The sequence below is a fragment of the Elgaria multicarinata genome, chromosome 6 (assembly GCF_023053635.1).
Source record: "Elgaria multicarinata webbii isolate HBS135686 ecotype San Diego chromosome 6, rElgMul1.1.pri, whole genome shotgun sequence".
Taxonomy (NCBI): domain Eukaryota; kingdom Metazoa; phylum Chordata; class Lepidosauria; order Squamata; family Anguidae; genus Elgaria; species Elgaria multicarinata.
Window position 1 is genome coordinate 55,843,561 of NC_086176.1, and position 19,390 is coordinate 55,862,950.

At 40.8% G+C, this 19,390-nt stretch overlaps 1 protein-coding gene across 2 annotated transcripts in view; it reads left to right on the plus strand.

Annotated features, from left to right (window-relative positions):
* SECISBP2 (SECIS binding protein 2) overlaps positions 1-16,149 on the plus strand; it is a 32,712-nt gene extending 16,563 nt beyond the window's left edge. For both annotated transcript variants that reach the window (XM_063129440.1, XM_063129441.1), the window contains 11 exons: positions 552-707; positions 1,967-2,071; positions 4,274-4,417; positions 4,570-4,702; positions 5,623-5,792; positions 6,170-6,308; positions 8,349-8,502; positions 10,880-11,100; positions 11,304-11,458; positions 14,228-14,429; positions 16,025-16,149. In XM_063129440.1, the coding sequence (XP_062985510.1) occupies positions 552-707; positions 1,967-2,071; positions 4,274-4,417; positions 4,570-4,702; positions 5,623-5,792; positions 6,170-6,308; positions 8,349-8,502; positions 10,880-11,100; positions 11,304-11,458; positions 14,228-14,429; positions 16,025-16,134 (1,689 nt within the window). In that variant the 3' untranslated portion in view covers positions 16,135-16,149. The remainder of the gene's footprint in view (positions 1-551; positions 708-1,966; positions 2,072-4,273; positions 4,418-4,569; positions 4,703-5,622; positions 5,793-6,169; positions 6,309-8,348; positions 8,503-10,879; positions 11,101-11,303; positions 11,459-14,227; positions 14,430-16,024) is intronic.
* Positions 16,150-19,390: the final 3,241 nt, after the last annotated feature.

Genomic DNA, 19,390 nt, shown 5'->3' on the forward strand with positions numbered 1-19,390 from the left:
TGTGTTTTGTTTTCCTGTGCTAATGTCATTAATTACTTACGTTGGCTTATAAGTGATTCTCATAGCACTGTTTACTTTTGATCGTGTTTGGCATACTTAAAGTGGAGTCATATATTCCTTTTTAATGTGCGGGTACTGCTTGAGCGTATTAATTAAATCAGTATATGAAAGCATACCATGGCCAAGAGCATATTCATTTATTCTTCGCAGAAAAGAGTTTATTCCATTTGTCAGGTTTGTTCTTTCTCCAGCCCCCTGTAAGTTGCTTTATATATATGATAGTGAGCACTCTGTCAGGTACTTAAAGCTACTAAAATGAACCTGTACTAATGTTGTGAATTGGGGAATTGAGTGACTAGAATAAGGATTTTGTGAGCAGAAAGATAAGACAAAAGCACATGAGAACAAGAGGCAATTTGTATTCTGTCTGCAAGAGAAACACTATAGGGTTTGCTTAGAGCCCAAACTTTAAGCAAAATTTTGCTATGCAAGGCTTACGCTTAACTGTTTTAATCCTTTATTAAGAAATTGTTTTATCTGTTTTGCAATAGTCAGAAACAAGAGACAATGCCAGTGACCATGAACTTGAAGAAACAGCAGACAAGAAGAAGAAGAAAAAGAGGAAGAAAAAGAAAGCCAAACCAAACAGTGAAGTGGAAAAACTTCCTACCAAGAGCATTTTAATTCAGGAACCTCCAAGAATTGAGGTACAGAAGCCGATTTTTCTGATGACATCAACAGTGTGTGTGTGTGTGTGTGTGTGTGTGCGTGTGCACCCTTGAGGGAATGATATGCCAACTTGAATTTGTTGAAATGTAAGAGTAACTATGGTAAAAGAGTAGAACCTTCTTTTCATGTCACATTGGAAAATCAGACATAAGGTCTAATTAACAAATCCAGGTTGGCTATACTGGTCATAATAATCCAAGTGGTATAAAATAAGTGAAAGCTTGGAAAAAATAAAACTAAGATTAGTAATGTGACAATTAAGGCTTCTCACTGATTCCCTTTACTTTAACAGATCCTACTTAAGAGCAGAGAACAGTCTTTTTTTCCCTTTCCTTTTTTTTTTTTTTTGCCTGTGACTCCCAGCAGTTATGGTAATGTATAAGCAATAAAAATTCAGAACTTTCACCTGAGTGTCATGATATAAGCCACCATTAAATAGAGTCATGCCACTTCTATCAAAGTCCTCTGGGACTTTTTTGTTCTTACTCAAGACAAGTTTAGCAAAGTTGCTGGAACATGTCATATAATACCTTACCCTTGAATTGATTTATGTTAACACTTGATGTTGTGCAGACTTCTACTGTTACTTTCTACTGTTAGTTTTTCCCTACCCTGTGCCTGCTTACCCTTCCCTGTACCTGTTGGCATTCTCTTCCCCTCCTTATTGTTTTACTATGATTTTATTAGATTGTAAGCCTATGCGGCAGAGTCTTGCTATTTACTGTTTTACTCTGTACAGCACCATGTACATTGATGGTGCTATATAAATAAATAATAATAATAATAATAATAATACTCGGCCCAAGCCAGTCAAGGATGATCACTTTTTCAGTTGTGTTGATTTTAATAGGAGAGATTATACATATTCTTAAATGTCCCATTGAAAGAATAGGACTTCAAAGTGCTCAACTTTGGGTGGATTATGGCCGTTGATTGCTAAATCAAAATCACTAGCATAATTAATATTATTTATCATTTATATTCTGTTTTAGAGTGCCTGAAGCACTTTACATACATACGTTATGATAACATAATCCTTACAACAATCTTGTAAAATTGGTGTGTGTGTGTGTGTTTGCAAAGAGAGAGCTGTTGAAACCATGTAGGCATGTCAGAAATATCAGAACCCCAAATAATCTCACAATGATGGAGAAAGGAAGGCAGCTTTTAGGGGAAATCTGTGTGTGCAGTAGTGTGTGGTGTAGTCTAATCTTAACACCTTATTTCATTTACTCAGGATGATGAAGAATTTCCAAACCTAACAGCTGCTACCGATAAAAAATACAAGCCAGGGACTCAAAGGCTGTGTTGTGCAGCAGATGTTACCTGGGAACAGGCTGAAGTAAGGATTTTTCCCCACCTTGGTCTTCCATTTCCAAATGCACAATTAAAAAACAATTCAATTTGTTTTTCATTTGTTCTTCAGTTATTTCAGAGCTGACCCCAGCACTTTTCCAAATTTTAATCAAGATGTGGCAAAATGTATGTCTCCTAAGTGTGAAGTCCTTCCTGTTAGGAGATGCAGTAAAAACATGGCTAACATTGAAGGGGGTCACACCATGCAGCAAAATACTTCAAAATTATGACCATCTTCTGGAAGGTAGAGAATCCACAGGGTTGCTCTCTTTAGTTGAATGGAACATTGAAATTTTGAGCAAGAAAACCCTCTTAAACCCAACTTCTGCCCTGGCATTTTGGGTAATACTCATTTAAACCCTGATAATAAAAGACTTGTAGTATAGCAGGGCTTTAATGCTATGAAGCAGCATGGCAGTGAATCCACAGCTGTTCTGGAGATCTGTGTTCTTCAAAAGAAACTTCAGGATTCCTCGCAAGTTTTCCCAAATAATTACAAAGTTTCCCTACAATCATATGGTATTTGTTCTAAGTGGTCTGGAGTTACAAATGTGAACTACTACTGTTATGTCCTAGATATACCGTATTTCTTCGATTCTAAGACGCACTTTTCCCCCAATATAAACATCTCTAAAAACGGGCTGCGTCTTAGAATTGATGGCGTCTTAGAATCGCCTGCAAAGTGCACTGTTATCCCTCCACCCTGCTCACGATGCCCAGGCGGCTCAAGGGCTTGTTGAGCGCCTAAGCGGCTCCGCACTCACCATGTAGGCTGGGGAATGTGCTTGGCCTGATTGGGGGCCTCAGCGACGATCTGCGGCTGCCCTGGGCCTATTTGTGCTCCCCAGAGCTAACTGGGCTCACACACACGCCAACGGAGCTCCGAAACCTAAGCGGGCCCTGCCTGCCGCACCACGAGCACAGCTGGCCGGGTTGGGCCTAGTGGGCATGGCTATGCGGCTCCGGTCGGGCCTGGCGTGCGCCTCACCTTGCGCATGGGGCCGGGGCGCGCACGTGTAGGGCTCACGGAGGGTTGTGCGAGGCGGGCGGGCGGGCACCGCCGGCTTCTTGCGGCTGCTGGTTCTGTGCAGTGGAGGAGCAGCAGCACCGGCCGGGAAGACGGAGGCAACGCCCAGGAGGTGAGTTGCTGGGCCGGGGTGCGGGCACTCCGGGACTCGCAGCTGCACCGTTCTCACGCAACAGTGTGTGGGAGAGGAGCCCAGGGTGCCTGTGGGGCAGGGGGGTCTCTCCACAACCGCTGGGCCAGGGGCGGCAGTGCACGTGCGGCCGGCTCCTTCGCGCCTCGGGAAATTTCCACAGCCCATCTAGCCATGCCTGGAAGAGGCCCCTCAGCACTGGCAGCTGGAGCTGGCCCAAAGGTGGGCGCCTCGCGAACAACCCCCTCCTGCTCCCCGCAAGAAGTGGTAGCAGTTGGTAAAGCCTCCGGGCCCTTGCACATGCTCCCCGGTTGGCCTCCACCCCTGGCAGGTACCCTCCGCCCGGCAGGGCCCACCCCACCAGGCAACGTGGGCCTGCGACATTAGGGGTAAGTGCCTCGTTTTTGGCTTGTAACCTGTCCCAGCCCTGTGGCGCCAAAACCATTGGCCCAATCAGAATTGGCCACATCTCTTCCCTTACCTGCCTGCAATCCACTCCCCACGCATGGCAGAATACTTTTCCCCTCATATAAACGTCTCTAAAATGGGGTGCATCTTAGAATCTATGGCGTCTTAGAATCGAAGAAATACGGTATTAGAAGAGTTTGGATACTAGCACTTGGATTCAAAAGTATTTGTATTTACAGAAGGCAACTTCCATGTATGCAAGGAGGGATTACCAATAACCCTCCCCCATTGCTCATCACTTGGAGCTCCCCTGAACCTTTGGAGTCGGGGAGATCAAAGGAACTGAAGTAATAAGTGGTGTATGGGAAAGCATACATGAAATTTTGCTTGCAGTTCTTCAGATTGAAACTTATAATGATACGGCTGGAGTTGACCAGTTTAGAATCTTCTCGTATCAGTTTTGTGAGCTTGTAAGACCGCAGCATTATTACTCATTATTTTAGATGTGAGTATACTTGGATTAGCAGATCTTAACTTTATGATGCTCATCAGAGAGCAATGTACACATATAACTGTCCTGGGGTTTTTTTAGAGCTCTTTCATTGTATTTTTATATTTCAAAGGCAATAATAATGAAGGAAGCTAGGTTTGAGTCTCATGATGGCCATCCTCAAAATGAATTGGTGACTCGCAAGGCAGATGTACCATCAGGAAGAAAAACAAGCAAACATGTTTTACCTGCACCAGTAGAAAAAAGGAAAACACAGGTAAAACAGTCCTTTCTATGTTACATTGCATTTCTTATAAACCAGATGAACCTTTTTGAATGAATATGCTCACGTCCATCTTGCTTGCTGGATAAAATATGGGCTTTTCTGTTCAAGTGGGAAAAAACGTGTATACCTTTCTCCTCTTGCAGGAGCCATCCAAGAGCAGTGGGAAGAAGAGTCAGATTCCCGTGCAGCTCGATTTGGGGGGTATGCTGGCAGCTTTGGAGCAAAAGCAACATGTGGAAAAATCAAAACAGCCATCCAAACCCGTGGTGCTTTCAGGTACATGTTTGGGAATGCTTTTCTTTTATGGTTTCAGAAGTAGTACTTCTTTTTACAATTGACGTCTGTAAGGTAGGCTGAATGTTGTAAAGATTCAGTACAACTCACATATAAAGTCCCAGAAAAACTAATGGGAAACTGCCTTTGTATATAAACTCACAATACAATACAACTACTTTTGTGTAGTAATATAAGAGATGGTTTGTCATTCCCAGAACCATGTAAGAGGGAATTTTAAAAGATATTGAGGCCTAGGAAAGATTAAGAGAAGTATAGTGTTTTCTGTCCTACTTTTTCTCAAGTGATGGTGATATTTATTTATTATGTTCAGGGATGGTCATTTTATTCTTTTTTTTTTTTGTAATTCGGAAGGTGAGTGTAGTGTCAAAATGAATGACTACAAATAGTACTTGTCAAACTTTTCAACAGTATATTTTGTAAACTTGAATCTGGGATCAAAAGCAAATTGTAAAGTTTTAGGATTACCTTTCGAAAGCATAAAATTACTTGTTTGGCATCTAAGAGAGTCCAAAATGCAATGTTAATCCTAAATTGTAAAATGGAATCTAAAATTTAGTGCTGAAAATTCATTACTGTTGTTTTTCTAAAGTGGTGGGAATGGTATTTTTCAGTATTCACAGAAATAGGTTACTACTGTATAGATTATCCTTATGGAGGATAAAGCAGCTGATAAATCAGCATTTGCTGAGTGAAACCACTTTTTATATATCATGCAAGATGTCTGCAATAAACCATGTCAGGCTCTGCTTATATATTTGAAATGCAGTTTCATATACGAGTTATGCTCCAATCCTGAATACATTTGTTGAGAAATAAGTCCAGGTGGTATTATAATTGCTTCCAGGTTTTTAAAGATATCAGACAGTTGTCATCTGATAGCAGGCATGTGTTTGTTTCAGTTGGTGGTGCAGTAACTTTGCTTTCAAAAGAATCTATGATAGTAACAAAAAGTCAACAACTAAATCAAGGGAAGACTCCACATAACCCTTTGGACTCCAGTGCTCCTTTGGTCAAGAAGGGAAAGCAGAGAGAAGTTCCTAAGGCAAAGAAGCCAACATCACTCAAAAAGGTACATCCACCTCTTAACCCTTTTCAAAGCCTTTGAGTAACTGTTGAGCCTTTGTTTATCAGTATTTCTTAATCTGGATTTGTGCCTTAGTACTACTTTATTTTAAATGTCTTTAATTCTGAGGAAAAGCCTCTCCTATTAAACAACCAAAAGTGCATTAATCTGTGTTCCAGATTATCATTCCTAACTGAAGCCATTTTTCCTTCTTAGCTTTAATTTTTTTTCAAAATGGTGTGCATGCATGTCTGGGTAAGAGAGGGAGAACTTCTTCTAATCATTGCTATAGAAAATATATGTTAAGGACTAATAAACTTTTCAGGCATGAACTTAACTTTATTTGGAAAAATGTCATTCCATCAAAGTGTTTTCTTTTCAAGATTATTTTGAAAGAGAGAGAGCAGCGGAAACAGCAACACCTTTTAGAACAGATGGCAATACCAAAGGATAATGAAGTTGTTCAGCAGGGTGCAGAAACTACTCCTGAGGTTCAGACACTTTCAGAAGACAGCAAAGCAGGTATAATCTAAATCAGGATGCTGTTGGTTTCCAGCTCTGAGCAGGGAATGCCTTTTAGGAAAAATGCTGCTAAAGAGTTATTGCAGAGGGGTTCCTCAGGTTCAGTTGCCACTGTGTGTAAGCATGGGTAAAAATGTGCCTTGCGTCCACAGCGCCTATTGCGGGGCGAGGTGGGAGAAGGTGGTAACAACACATGGTGAAATGGGCCACAACCTTAATTGATTGCAGCTTTGGCATGGCTTAGATCCTGGATCCAATAATTGGACAGCCCAACTACTGGCTTATTCTCCATCCTAGTCTGGCTGCTGGGGGCAATATTGGGCGTGCACTGATCACACAGACCCCTCCCACAACTTGGGTGTGGCTGGCATGCCGGCCACTGGGCTGGAGCCTTGTAGGCCCACCCGCAAGATCTCTTATGGGGATCTTTCCTTTTGGGGAATGGGGCCTACAAGCTCCTACTCCTCCCAAAATGGGTCCAGCATGGTGCCTCCAGCACTGCCACATGACAGTTTACATGCAAAGGCCAAAGCTGGGCATGGGGGAAGCATTCCTCTCAAGTCCACACCAGGAAAGTGCATTCTCCACGGCCAACAAGCAACACCGATTGACCATAGGTTACTCCCAACCTGCCGCATAGCCACACAACATTCTGGGGCAGCTGGACAGAAGGTAAAGTCTGTTCTCTCCCCACCCACCTGCCCTTGCCATCTTCTCACCCTCACACCGTGCAAATGGGGTACCTGGGCAGCAGGAACTGATGCTTTTCTCATAAAACGTATACAAAGGCCTTTCTTGAAAACGGCTTCCTTTCTCAAGCCATCTTTGTGGCTCCCCGTGCAGATAAAGATTGCACTGCTGAACGTTTTGCATACTTGCAAGAAATCAGAGGCAGGGAACAAATGGCAAGGTTATTTCTCAGCTTGAAGGATGCAGTGGTCAGTGTCAGCACTTCCAGTTCCACCACATCTTTCTTGGTGTCCGGAACTGGCTGCACCTGTCATCACATTGGGTTTTCCTTTGTGCAAGGGCACTGACCAGGGCAGTCTAAGAACAGAGAAACTAAAACCAGCTAAGTTCTTCTAACATGCATCTTAAAGATCTTCAGATTTATTAGAAGGTTATTTTTTTCATGTTATTATACCTTTCCTTCCTTTAGTATCATCAGGACTTGTAGCATTGGGAAAGTAGGTCATTGATTATTCTCTACCAATTGTTACTGATTAACTGAACTGAGTGTAGTTGTACTTAGGACTGGGATTGAATTTTCTACTGAATAGATATCTTTTTAGAAAAGGCGGAAGTTTGAAATGGAGAGTGCTGTTGAGTCGCATGACTCATTCTCCTGCCTTTTCCAGTTCTGTTTTTTCCCCTGCTGTATGTATTTGCTCCAACTTTTTATGGGAGACCTTGCCACACACTACGAAATGTAGCTATCATGAGAGAGGTCTCTTTGTTTCCCCTTATTTTGATCCCTTTATTTCATTGTGTGGAGATTGGTTGAAAGTTTTACTATACATTTTAAAGCCCTGTGATTTAACTCTGCATGAGACCCATTTGTCATTAGAGCAGCTCTCCAGCAGTTTTGAATAGGTTTTGAAAATCATTGTTTACTGTTAGAACTGGTGTTCTGACATGCTAAAATTCTGCTGCCTGCCTTAACTCCCAAGTCATAAATATGGAGGACATAGCTTCTTCAGGACACTGGTCACACACTTCCTTTCTTTTCCATTTTTTCTTCAAAAAATAATTTTTATTAGTATTTTTAAACATAAAAGTTTATTTAAACTGTAAGTAAGTGGATGTATGTAAAAACAGATAATGTGATGACCTGGAGATGTATGGCTATCCCTTTTGCAGTCTCCCCTACGTGTGTGCATAGTGAAAATCTCATTTTAAGTTTAGAATGGTTCATGGTACATTAATTTCATGCCAGTTTTGCTTCAATAATCGTTTGGATTCAAACTGAAATACGTTGATAGGTATGCATCTGAAAATCCTAGTCAATAAAAATAACCTCCAACTTCCCTTTACATTTAGAGAGTGCAGATGAATCCCCTGCAGATCCTGTAACCCAAAGTAATTCAGAAGTACACCTGAAATGTACAGAACTCCATGGTTCCACAGAGAACTCCCTTGTTCCAACACAGCTGAATTCCAACCTTCCCAAAATCCACAGCCGAAGATTCAGAGAGTAAGTATGTGTTGGTGTCAGTCACTCCATGTCATATTACCATGTCTATTTTTGAGCTCATAGTCCCTTAAAGTGGGGTGCCTGATAGGAGGTATTGGAAGACGATGAACAAAACAGCAGTTGTATTGACATCCTCATGGTAAATCAAGAATCTGGCATGACCTGCATTGTTGTTCTAATATGAGCAAGCTGCATTACAGGACAAAATTATGGGTTTTAACTCTCTGGATCAAGGCATATATTGGAGTCAATCGCCAGGGAAAAGAGGCAGGCAAAGAAGGTGTTTAAATTTTCAGCCAACCTTATTCCTCTCTGCGCAGTTCAGTTCAACTGATACGCAAGCAACTGTTGATAGCTTTACCTATCAATAGAATCCTTTAGCTTTTAAATTCTCCGCAAGTTGATACTACAAAATATAATGCTTGGCATTTATCTATCACTTTTGGATATTCAAAGCACTCCATGTACATTACCTTCTTTCTTTTTTAAAATGCCTTTTATTAATACACATATGTTGTATACATATGTGTTGTATAATGTACATTACCTTCCTGTAATCCTTACTGCAGCCCTGTAGGATGATGATGATACCAGTCTTATTATCCCCTATTGCAGTTGAAAGAGAGAGTGGCATGCCTAAGGCTAACTCATGACAGGGGTGTTAATCAAATAGGGGAGTTCCTGATTCATAGCTCAGTCACTACATTATATTAGCTATGTGATGTTGATCATTTCTGATAGCAGAAAACCAACTTGTGCCCTCAAGGTAGAGGACTTTAGCGGGAATAAAATTAAGAATGGAAACTGATTTTAGAAGGTCCCTTTCATTAAACATAGGCCCACCACATGAAGTAAAGCAGGATGTACCGAGAGGAGAAAAGATTCAACCTCTAATTGCATCCTGGGAGATGGAGAGTGGTAGGTAGCCTTTGTGAAATGTACTCCTTACATATGAAGAGTAAAAGCAGGAATAAAATGACCCATCTTTATTAGGCGCCTCACACAGGAGTGGATCTCAGTTTGCCAGATAAAAAAGGAAGACAAGTTCCCATACTCCCATTTTCTTGCACACAGGCAATCCTTAATGTGAACCAGCAGCAGAAAGCCCTTGCTTTATAATGTCAAATAAAACACATTGCATTGGTTTGTTATTGCAGAAATTTGACTTAAGCAGGATGTGGCTAGTAGAATTGTAGAAGAGGGTAATTTCTTTATTTCGTTATATATAACTACTCCACATTTAGTTACAGTGTGAAAGTGGTTTGTTCTCTTGCAAAGCGGAAACAAAACCACATGTGTTCATATAGGACATAGGGGAAACAAGGGTCTATAACTGAAATGGGGTTTTCCTCTCCCACACTTGCAAATCTTTCCAGAGATTGCATCAGCTTTTCTGTGGCCTGAAATACAGTGAAAGTAATGTTGATCATGCCCCCTTTAAATGAGAGGAAAATATTTTCTCCCATATTTGTTCAGCAGCATCTCATTGGAAATGTCATGTTGGTTTGGGAAGGCAGAAGGCTTGGAGCTTTGCCTGGGAATGGCTGTGGTCAGACAACACGATGACCCACACTCAAGCATCGTTGAACCATGGGTTCTTCACTTCTTTACACAGCACATAATTAAATTATGGAATTCACTACCACAAGATGTAGTCATGGCCACCAATTTAGATAGTTTTAAAAGGTGGGTGGGTGGATAAATTCCTGGAGGAGAAGGCTACCAATGGCTACTAGTCCCAATGGCTATGTGCTACCTCCAGTATTAGAGGTAATAAGCCTATATACAGCAGTTGCTGGGGAACATGGGTAGGAGGGTTCTGATGCACTTATGTCCTGCTAGTGGGGCCCTGGTTGACAGCTGGTTGGCCAGAGTGTGAACAGAATGCTGGATTAGATGGACCCTTGGTCTGATCCAGCAGGGCTCTTCTTACGTTCTTATGTTCTCATGGGTTGTTGTTGAAACGTGGATTATCGTGTTGTCTGAACCCAGCTGCTAGAAAAAAATGTTTTGTTAACCATGAACAACTTTGTATGCCATTGCTTCAAACATTCCTGCTGTTACAGGTAGCAGTGAGTTCATAAAAACAAAATGACACCTTTAATGTGTGTTCTCCACCTTTCCCCCATCTAGCTAGATAAAATTCTTCTGAACCATTTCAGTCTTCAATTTCAATATACTTTTCTAAAAAAAAATTTGTTAAGGGGTTTGACTTTTAAGTAACATGCATTTCTAAACCTTGAAACAGTAAAGATTTTAAATAGTTCTGGATCCAGTTTGCTAGTTTGTGTATATCTTTGGATAGAGTAGATGAGAAAGTAATGGAAGGGAGAATCAGGCATTTGCATAATACTGAAACAATTGGTTCTTTCTTTAGTTACTGTACCCAAGTACTTAGTAAAGAGGTTGACAGCTGCGTAACAGACCTCTTGAAAGAGCTGGTTCGCTTCCAAGACCGCCTGTATCAGAAAGATCCTGTCAAGGCCAAGACGAAACGCAGGCTTGTTATGGGGCTCAGAGAAGTGTTGAAACACTTGAAGCTGAAAAAGTTGAAATGTGTCATCATTTCCCCAAATTGTGAAAAAATTCAGTCAAAAGGTAAGGCTTGGTATTAAAAATGTACCTGACTAAAGCACACACAGATCAGATTTGGCATGGAGGGGGAATGAGAGATCCTTTACAGGACTGACCTCCTATTCATATCAGTATAGAGAAAGGAGGCACTTCTGTCAGCAGCGTCAATGGATGCAACTGGTTGAATGTCTTGTTCTCCTTCTAATTCTGTTTGTATTTTGCCTCAGGTGGGTTGGATGAGACTCTGCATCTCATTATTGACTCTGCCTGTGAACAGAATATCCCATTTGTTTTTGCTCTCAGTCGCAAAGCTCTCGGGCGCTGTGTGAACAAAGCAGTGCCTGTCAGCGTGGTTGGAATTTTCAGCTATGACGGTGCTCAGGTGAGTTGTGCTAAAGCTGTTGTTTCACCTTCTTCTGTAATACGCCTTCGGATTAAATAAAGAAGCGTTAAGATATTAAGAAATTATTAGTTGTCTGAGAGTTCCACATCTTTAATTATTATTTTTGTTTGAAAAGCTGCCTAAGTTCTTTTTCTCTTACACACCTTTTACTTCATTTAGAATCACACCAGTAGGTCATCAAGTCCAACTTCTATCCCAGAGTGCAGGACACGGAATAACGGGCTCAAGTTAAAGGAAGCCAGATTCCAGCTAGACATCAGGAAAAACTTCCTGACTGTTAGAGCAGTATGACAATGGAATCAGTTACCTAGGGAGGTTGTGGGCTCTCCCACACTAGAGGCATTCAAGAGGCAGCTGGACTACCATCTGTCAGGGATGCTTTAGGGTGGATTCCTGCATTGAGCAGGGGGTTGGACTCGATGGCCTTGTAGGCCCCTTCCAACTCTGCTATTCTATGATTCTATCCCAAGGCAGCAATCGGCACACATTGCTTTCCCCTCAGGTACTTCACATAATCCAGTGTGCTACTGATGTGAATGAGATGAACTATCTCAAGTGCTTGAAGAACCAGTCATTACAGACAATTCAAGCAACTGAGCCAAGACATACATTTCACATTCTCTCCCTCTCTCCTTCTCTCTCTCTCTCTCTCTCTCTCTCTCACACACACCCATTACTAGTTTGTTTAATCTGCTCCAAGTTCTGCAGGGCAGACAGAGGAAACTGTTTACTGAGATTTAATTTTATTTAATTTGAATGCCACTTTTCCAGCATTCAAGTCTAGACCCAAGTGCCTTCTTACTAATTTGTTCTGTTCCATCTCTGTTTATTGAAATATTTCTAGAAAGCTGTATGGTTGAGTTGTCTTAAGGCCTACACTTACCACATTCCTGTCCTGCATCTCTGTGTTGCTCTATCCAACAGCGGCTGTTGGCATATTAGTGCTAATCTTCTCTCTTAAATTGGTGAGACATTTGGGTCAGGTTGTCAAGATGCCAAATTCTGTAGCAATATTAGCTTTACTATGGATTCCTATGATGTACTGAAGTGTTAAGGTTATGACTTTAACTAGTTGCTATAACCTCTTCTAAATAAGGCCATATTTGTAGATATTTATTGCTTTATCTACTAATGAATCTAGAAGCTTCATGGCTTCAGAATTGATAGGTTAGGCTGTGAATCTGAACCAAAGATAGGCATATTCATCTTAATTGATCTGTGCAGTTCTCATTGGTTGCAGGACTGTTCACACAAGCAGTGTTTATTGTACCCATACAATTATGTATGCAAACATGTGGGAAAATGTTAATACGAGTCAGCATTTTACATAAGGACAATCACAGCAGATTTTGTAACTGCCTGATTCATGACAGTTGTTTAGAGCCATCACAATCTAAGCATTACATTTCTTTCTGTACTGGCAGTTTGATGTATTTCAACGAACACAAAATCTCTGTATATTTTATTATTTTATAAAATCCTTTGTTCCAGTACCACTTTGAGGTTTTGCCTCCTGTTTTACTTCCTTTTTGTTTGGTGTTTCCCTCCTTTTCCCCTTCATTTTTTTCTTTAGTTTAGTTTCCACTTCCACCTATGGTAGGAAACCTATAGCCCTCCAGATGTTTTGGGGGTTGGCTAAGATGGCTTGAGTCCAACATATGGAATGACACTCGATTACACACTGCTGACCTACACTAATCCCATGACTATGCATCTGCAGTAGAGGGCAGATACTCGATTTGTGATGCATCTGAAAAACTCTGCAGAGCCTTTTCCATGTGAGGAGAGCCTGGGACCTGACAAGCTGAATAGGTGCCTCTTTGGATAATGCAAAGTGACCTTTGTTAAGTGGGTAGCATTGACAAATGATTTGCAACGACATTCTGTTGGTGGATTCATTTAATAACAAGTTTCGGAACTCCAATCATCTCACATTTGAGTATTCATGGTAATTAAAAGAAGCAGCTGACGACATTGGCTCAGTCCAGACAACATATTTCTCAATGGAGGTTTTAGAACTCCACAGTGGAGGTTTTACATCACCATTGAGAAATGTGTTATTCGGCAGGAAAACGCCATACACCAGTGAAGGTTTTTTTTGGAAAACACTCCACGCAGAATATCCACGCTGTGCAGAGGAGAGTTCCTGCACAACTGTTGTGTTGCATGTTGTGTGGCGGGCTCCATGGAGTTTTCCATTGCATTGAGTTGACTTTTCCCATTGGCTACAGAGATCTCTGGCAAGAGCGGTGAAAGGAGATTCGCTGGGATTGTTTTTTCACAGCAATCGCTGATGGGATACCATCAGGAGGACTGGGGGAGGAGAGAAGGTGGAGGAACTGGGATTGTTTTTTCACAGCAATCACTGATGGGATACCATCAGGAGGACCGGGGGAGGAGAGAAGGTGGAGGAACTGGGATTGTTTTTTCACAGCAATCGCTGATGGGATACCATCAGGAGGACCGGGGGAGAGAGAGGGTGAAGGAACTGTCAGTCGAACATCGCGTTGACTTTTACTTCACTCCATAGTAGCCCACTGTCACACAGCAGTGGAGGTAGAACATGTTGTGTGGGGAGTACCTCCTAAAAACTCAACCATTGAGTGGAGTTTTCACACTGCGTTGACTTAACATGTCTGAATTGAGCCATTAGCTTTTTGCATTTTGATAAGAAATTGTTGAAAGGTTGACAAAACACTAATCAAAAAAAAAACTGTCATTTTTATTTTTACTGCCTTTATACCATAGGACTATTTTCACAAAATGGTGGATCTGACAATGGAAGCAAGACAGGCCTATAAGGAGATGATTGCAGCTTTAGAGAGAGAGCCATCTGAAGAAGAAAATGAAAGTGACTGTGCACCCTTAAAAGCCCATTATAGCGAGAGCAGTCCTCTAGATACTGGTGAAGTGCCCCTTCCAGAATCTGATGATGATGTCCCAGATTACAGTGAGTTTCTGAGTGGTGTTTTTGGGGGCGAGGGGCAGGAGGGATATTTATTTACAATATTTATGTACCATTCCACATCCAAAACTTTTCAGAGCGGTGAACAACAGATAGGATAAAACATAAAACACCATATTAAAAATATATATATTTTTAAAAGAACTCTGTATGGACCACATACAGAGATTGATGTTCCAAGACCTCTTTGGCTAGGTGATGAGCTCTGCTCTGCAATTCCCAGGAGAGATCTGTGACATTCAGCTATAAATGCAAAAGTGTATGTCTGAGGGAAATAGAAATGGGTGCTATCCGTTGCCTTGTTCATCTCAGTTATGATAAGATGTAGTATTAGAGGCTGCCATATTGGTGAACACCTTCAGGCCTGTAGAGTTTGTCACCTGTAATGTTTGGGCACCAACTCTGGGGCTAACTTCACTCTGTGTTCTAGGATTCCCCCTCCCGCCACCAAAGAATACTTCTGCGTTCCAGACTACCTTAGTCTGAGGGCAGAGTTATTTCTTCTGATTGTCGGCTGTTCTATGTTCTCCATACAAATCAACAGAGGGGGATTTTGCTGTACTGACTAGTCAGAAGGAACTTTGATGGGGGTCAGAGCAGCAACTACTGTATTTCTTCGATTCTAAGACGCACTTTCCCCCCCATATAAACATCTCTAAAAACGGGGTGCGTCTTAGAATCGCAGGTCATTTATTATTCCTTAGAATCAAAACTTTTTTTCTGTTGGTGGTACTGAAATTAGTGTGCGTCTTACAATCGATGGCGTCTTAGAATCGAAGAAATACGGTACTATGCTTATTCTTTGGGCCCTGATATCCATTTGTGAGAGACTGGCACTTCTGTTATAGCAGGTAAATCCTGCATTGGTCTCTCCTGACTTGAGAGCTCTTGTGCCTTGAAGTGCTGAGCCACTTCGATACTGTGTGAATGCTGTCAAATGGAAGTCTTCCAGTCTTGACAGTAGCACCAACAAGAGTGTGAAAAAGAGCTGTTCCTTTCTCCTTCCATGTTACAGAACATATGAGACAGATCACTTGCAACTTTCAGTGCTATTTTTATGGTTTTCTCTTGTACTTTAGCTGGCATCAAATGATACATCAGATTTTAGCTGGAAACATATGATGGTCCACTAGCTTGTGCTAGTTTTCTTACATAGGCTTGGAAAATAAGAACTCAAAGCAACACTTTATTTAAATAGCCAAGTGACATTTAGTAGTAGGGTCAGAAAAATTCTTAACAAATTGGGATGGGGTGTGTCTTTGCTTCCCTTGCAGTAAATTTAGCCCAGTTATACTGGTGAGATTATATTCAGTTTCCTGCATAAGGAAGCTATCTTTGCATCCCTGAATTGTCAGCTGTTTGGGAATCTCAGGCCTTGATAAAGCAGTTCCAATGTTTGAGGTGGGCTGAGTGGGTGATTTTTGCCCCTCCATGTACAATATTTTCAAGGCTGTAGTGTAAAAAGAATTCCATTCCCATCTTTATTTTATACTATGGTCTTTGTAAGCAGCACAGTTTGCAGTTGTCCCTGTGTTCATTATTTTGAGGACCTAATGTTACTTTTATGCTGTATTTTCTAGTTAAAATCTGGAAGCGAAAGCTTGAAGAGGAGTATAACCCTTACATGCTGGAGCTGGAAAAACAGTCAACTACTGAAATGTTGACCTTGGGTTTTGGAGAGCCTCAGTAAATCAAGACAACCTTCTTTGGCCTTATTGGATTTTTTTATATATGTGTGTGTGTGTGCTTGTGTGTAGAGAGAGAGATGTAAATACTAAATTATCTGGAAGATAGGGTTTATAATCAGTTGTTAAAAACTGACCGATGATTGTATTTAACAAATAATTTCACTGGAGCATGCAATTTGGGGTTATTCCCCAATAGCTGTCTACTTGACTTAAGTGCTGAAACTTCTTTAACTGCATTCCATCAAAGGATTTACTCTAGGTAGGTAAAGGTGGTTTTTTAACCTTTGAAATGCCAGGCAGAGGCCAGGCATCTGTCAACCTACAGCAGGCTTTCTAAGACTGTTTACTGGTAATTTAATGCCAAAGAGCTCATCAAGTTGTCAAATGCCTCCCCTCCTAAGGCCTTATGTATTGAAGGTGCTGATCTGCCTTAGTGAGAGATAGGAACAGCACAAGGCGGGTTTGAGCCCAACCTGTTATATGTTCACTCAGAATTACAGAAGCCAATTTGAGCCCAATGGCATGCTGCTTGTCTCTTCTCAGTGTAAACACAAGGCCTCCAAATTACAAAAGATCTCATTGTTTCAGAGACATAAGCCAATGAACTTGAGTTTATGTAATGAATAGCAGCACACACAAGTGGCTCTTCCCCTCCCCCCCTCCCCGTGATTGGGTTTACTTCACAACAACACAAAAGGAAAGTGGTTAACAAAAAAAGAATTGAGATGTGTGGTGTCTTTTTATAGTATTGATCATATAATATTGTAAAAGACAATTTAATCTAGCAGGCAGAAAGTGCTGGAAGGTCACTGTGCCCCTGGATATTAAAAAGTTCCACTTTTGCATAACAGAATTGCTGGCCCCAAATGAACTCCAAAGGGGGTGAAGAATGAAAGTTGGTATGAGCTATCATCAAAGCCTGTTGTCATAACAGGAGATCTGATTTCAACCAAGAGCACCAACTGTTGGGTGGGAGTTTGGCACCCATCTCCAAAATGTGTTCTGCTCATATCCTTGCCAAAGAGACATGGATGATTACTGTCATTTATTTGTTGGCCATTTTGTACTATACTTTCCCAAACCTTTCTATGTCTTCAGTGAGTTCGGGTTATTTGATTAACTATATTTTTAAAAAATGCTGTTTGCAATGCACCTCTTACCAAAAAAGGGGGGAAAGGTGTGCACTAAAGTACTGGAAGCTGCTTTGTTGGTACTGTCGCAGGCCTTGAACTGCAGGAAAATACTGCTTTTGCTTATGTGGTGCATCTTTCAAAAAGTATCAAAACTTTCGTTGTTATTTGTTTAGCAGTCTTGTAATTCAGTAACACAAGAGTATTTCCCATTGCCATGAACTTACTGGGTGCTGCTTGCCCTTTCCTTGGTGTTGCTTTTACATAAGAATACATAAGTATTCACTTAATGTTAATCCAAGAAACGCAGTGATGCTCATACTCCTCAAGGTACCAGCAGGGCATATAGCTAAAATCTATATTTTAGATTTCCACTTCCTTTGCCTTTTGATTTCACCACAATCAAAGAAAATGTAGTTGTTCAACAAATGCTGGTGCAATAAAATGTGTCACTTGTTTAATATCCTGTGACCTTAACATAACAATACCAAAATATTTTAAAACTATGATGCATGAAGTAAGATGTAAGAGAAACCTATTTTGGTGGTTAACAGTGGCAGGTTACACAATAGACCATAATCAGATAACCTAGCAATCCTGTTGTTATTATTATTGCCTTGGTAATCAGCGATACTGTGGACAATGTTGTCTTTCATAGCTAGTGAAATTGATTGTTTCTAGCCCAGTTTCATCCTACTGCAAACAAGATTTGTCTCATAGGGTAAGCTCTGGGGGCGGGGAGAGAGAGAGCTGTGAGTGTTTAAATGGTTGCCGTTCTTTCACTAGCAACATGCTAAACAAGCTAGATTTAAAAGCAGAAAACATTTCACTGGGGCATGTCTAGGCCAGGTGTTTGTTTTTGGATGCTTTGGTAGGTTTATTCATTTATTTATTATGTTTCTGTACTCCCCAATAGCCAGAACTATCTGGCTAGTTCAGAGAACTCATAACACTGAATGATTATCAGTGGAAGTACCTTACAGCAGGAGCTGTGAGTTAACACCACTAGGAGAATACAGCATGCCTGCCATCTGTTCTGTAACAATTCTGTGGATTCTGACCCCATTTCACTGAATTAAGCTAGTGAAATGTTAAATCATAATAAATTGGAAAGCAAATGCTTCTCACTTTTGAACTAATCTGTTGATGAATTTGTATAGTAATGTGGCTGTGAATCAGTGAGACAGCACACACACCCTTGCCTGCTCACACAAAAAAATTCTTCTTAGTTTCTCTTTCAACCATTTTTATGTCAAATGTCCGGATGCAGTTTAAAAAATCAGTTTGGTAGCAATGGGATACTCTTGATAGACATTTACAACTGCATTTTTGCATACAGATCTGGCTAATGTAATAGTTGCAAACGTAGAAAATTCACACTGTCCGAACCTGAAATCAAATGCAGTTAAATGACACTCAATACTTTCTGGAAGTTTGCAATGCAGTTCGCCCCAAAAGGTACAAAAATGTGCATGTTTGAAACTTCATACCCAAAATGCATATATATATATGTGACAAAATACAGGTTTTTATGCAGATTAAATAAAATTGCAGTCCAATGTGGAACCCGAACAGAACAAATTCATTGAGGAAGAATGAGAAGCAGAGTGAAATCCAACTGGGCAGATCCAGCCATTCCTAGTAAAGATTAAAGAGAGTGTGACTTGACTAGTCTCAGCCCATCTTCACCTTTAAGTACTTCCTTCAACATTTATTTGAAATATAAAATGTGTAGTAGCTGACAAATCTTAAAATGCTTTGGTGTGCATCTGTATATGTATTTAGATCTTATACAGAACACTTATTGCAACGTTTTTACAATAGAAACTAGCTGACCAGCCATTTTCAGTTTTAGAATTACTGTACTATGAACTTGAAGAGTTTGGGAAATATCTTATTTATGGGAAAACTCAGCTATTTGTACACAAGGCCCATTTGCTTCAAGGAATTATGTCAAAACTGACAAAGGGAGCTGAAAATGAAAGAAGCCTCCTCCTCCTTAGAAGTAGCCATTCTGCATAGTATTTTAATAAACTCAGAGGTTCAATTCCATGGACTGTATCACAGGCCAAGCAGTCATGTATACATTGTTCAAGGCAGTTGCAAAAGCAGCAGATAGACCAGTATT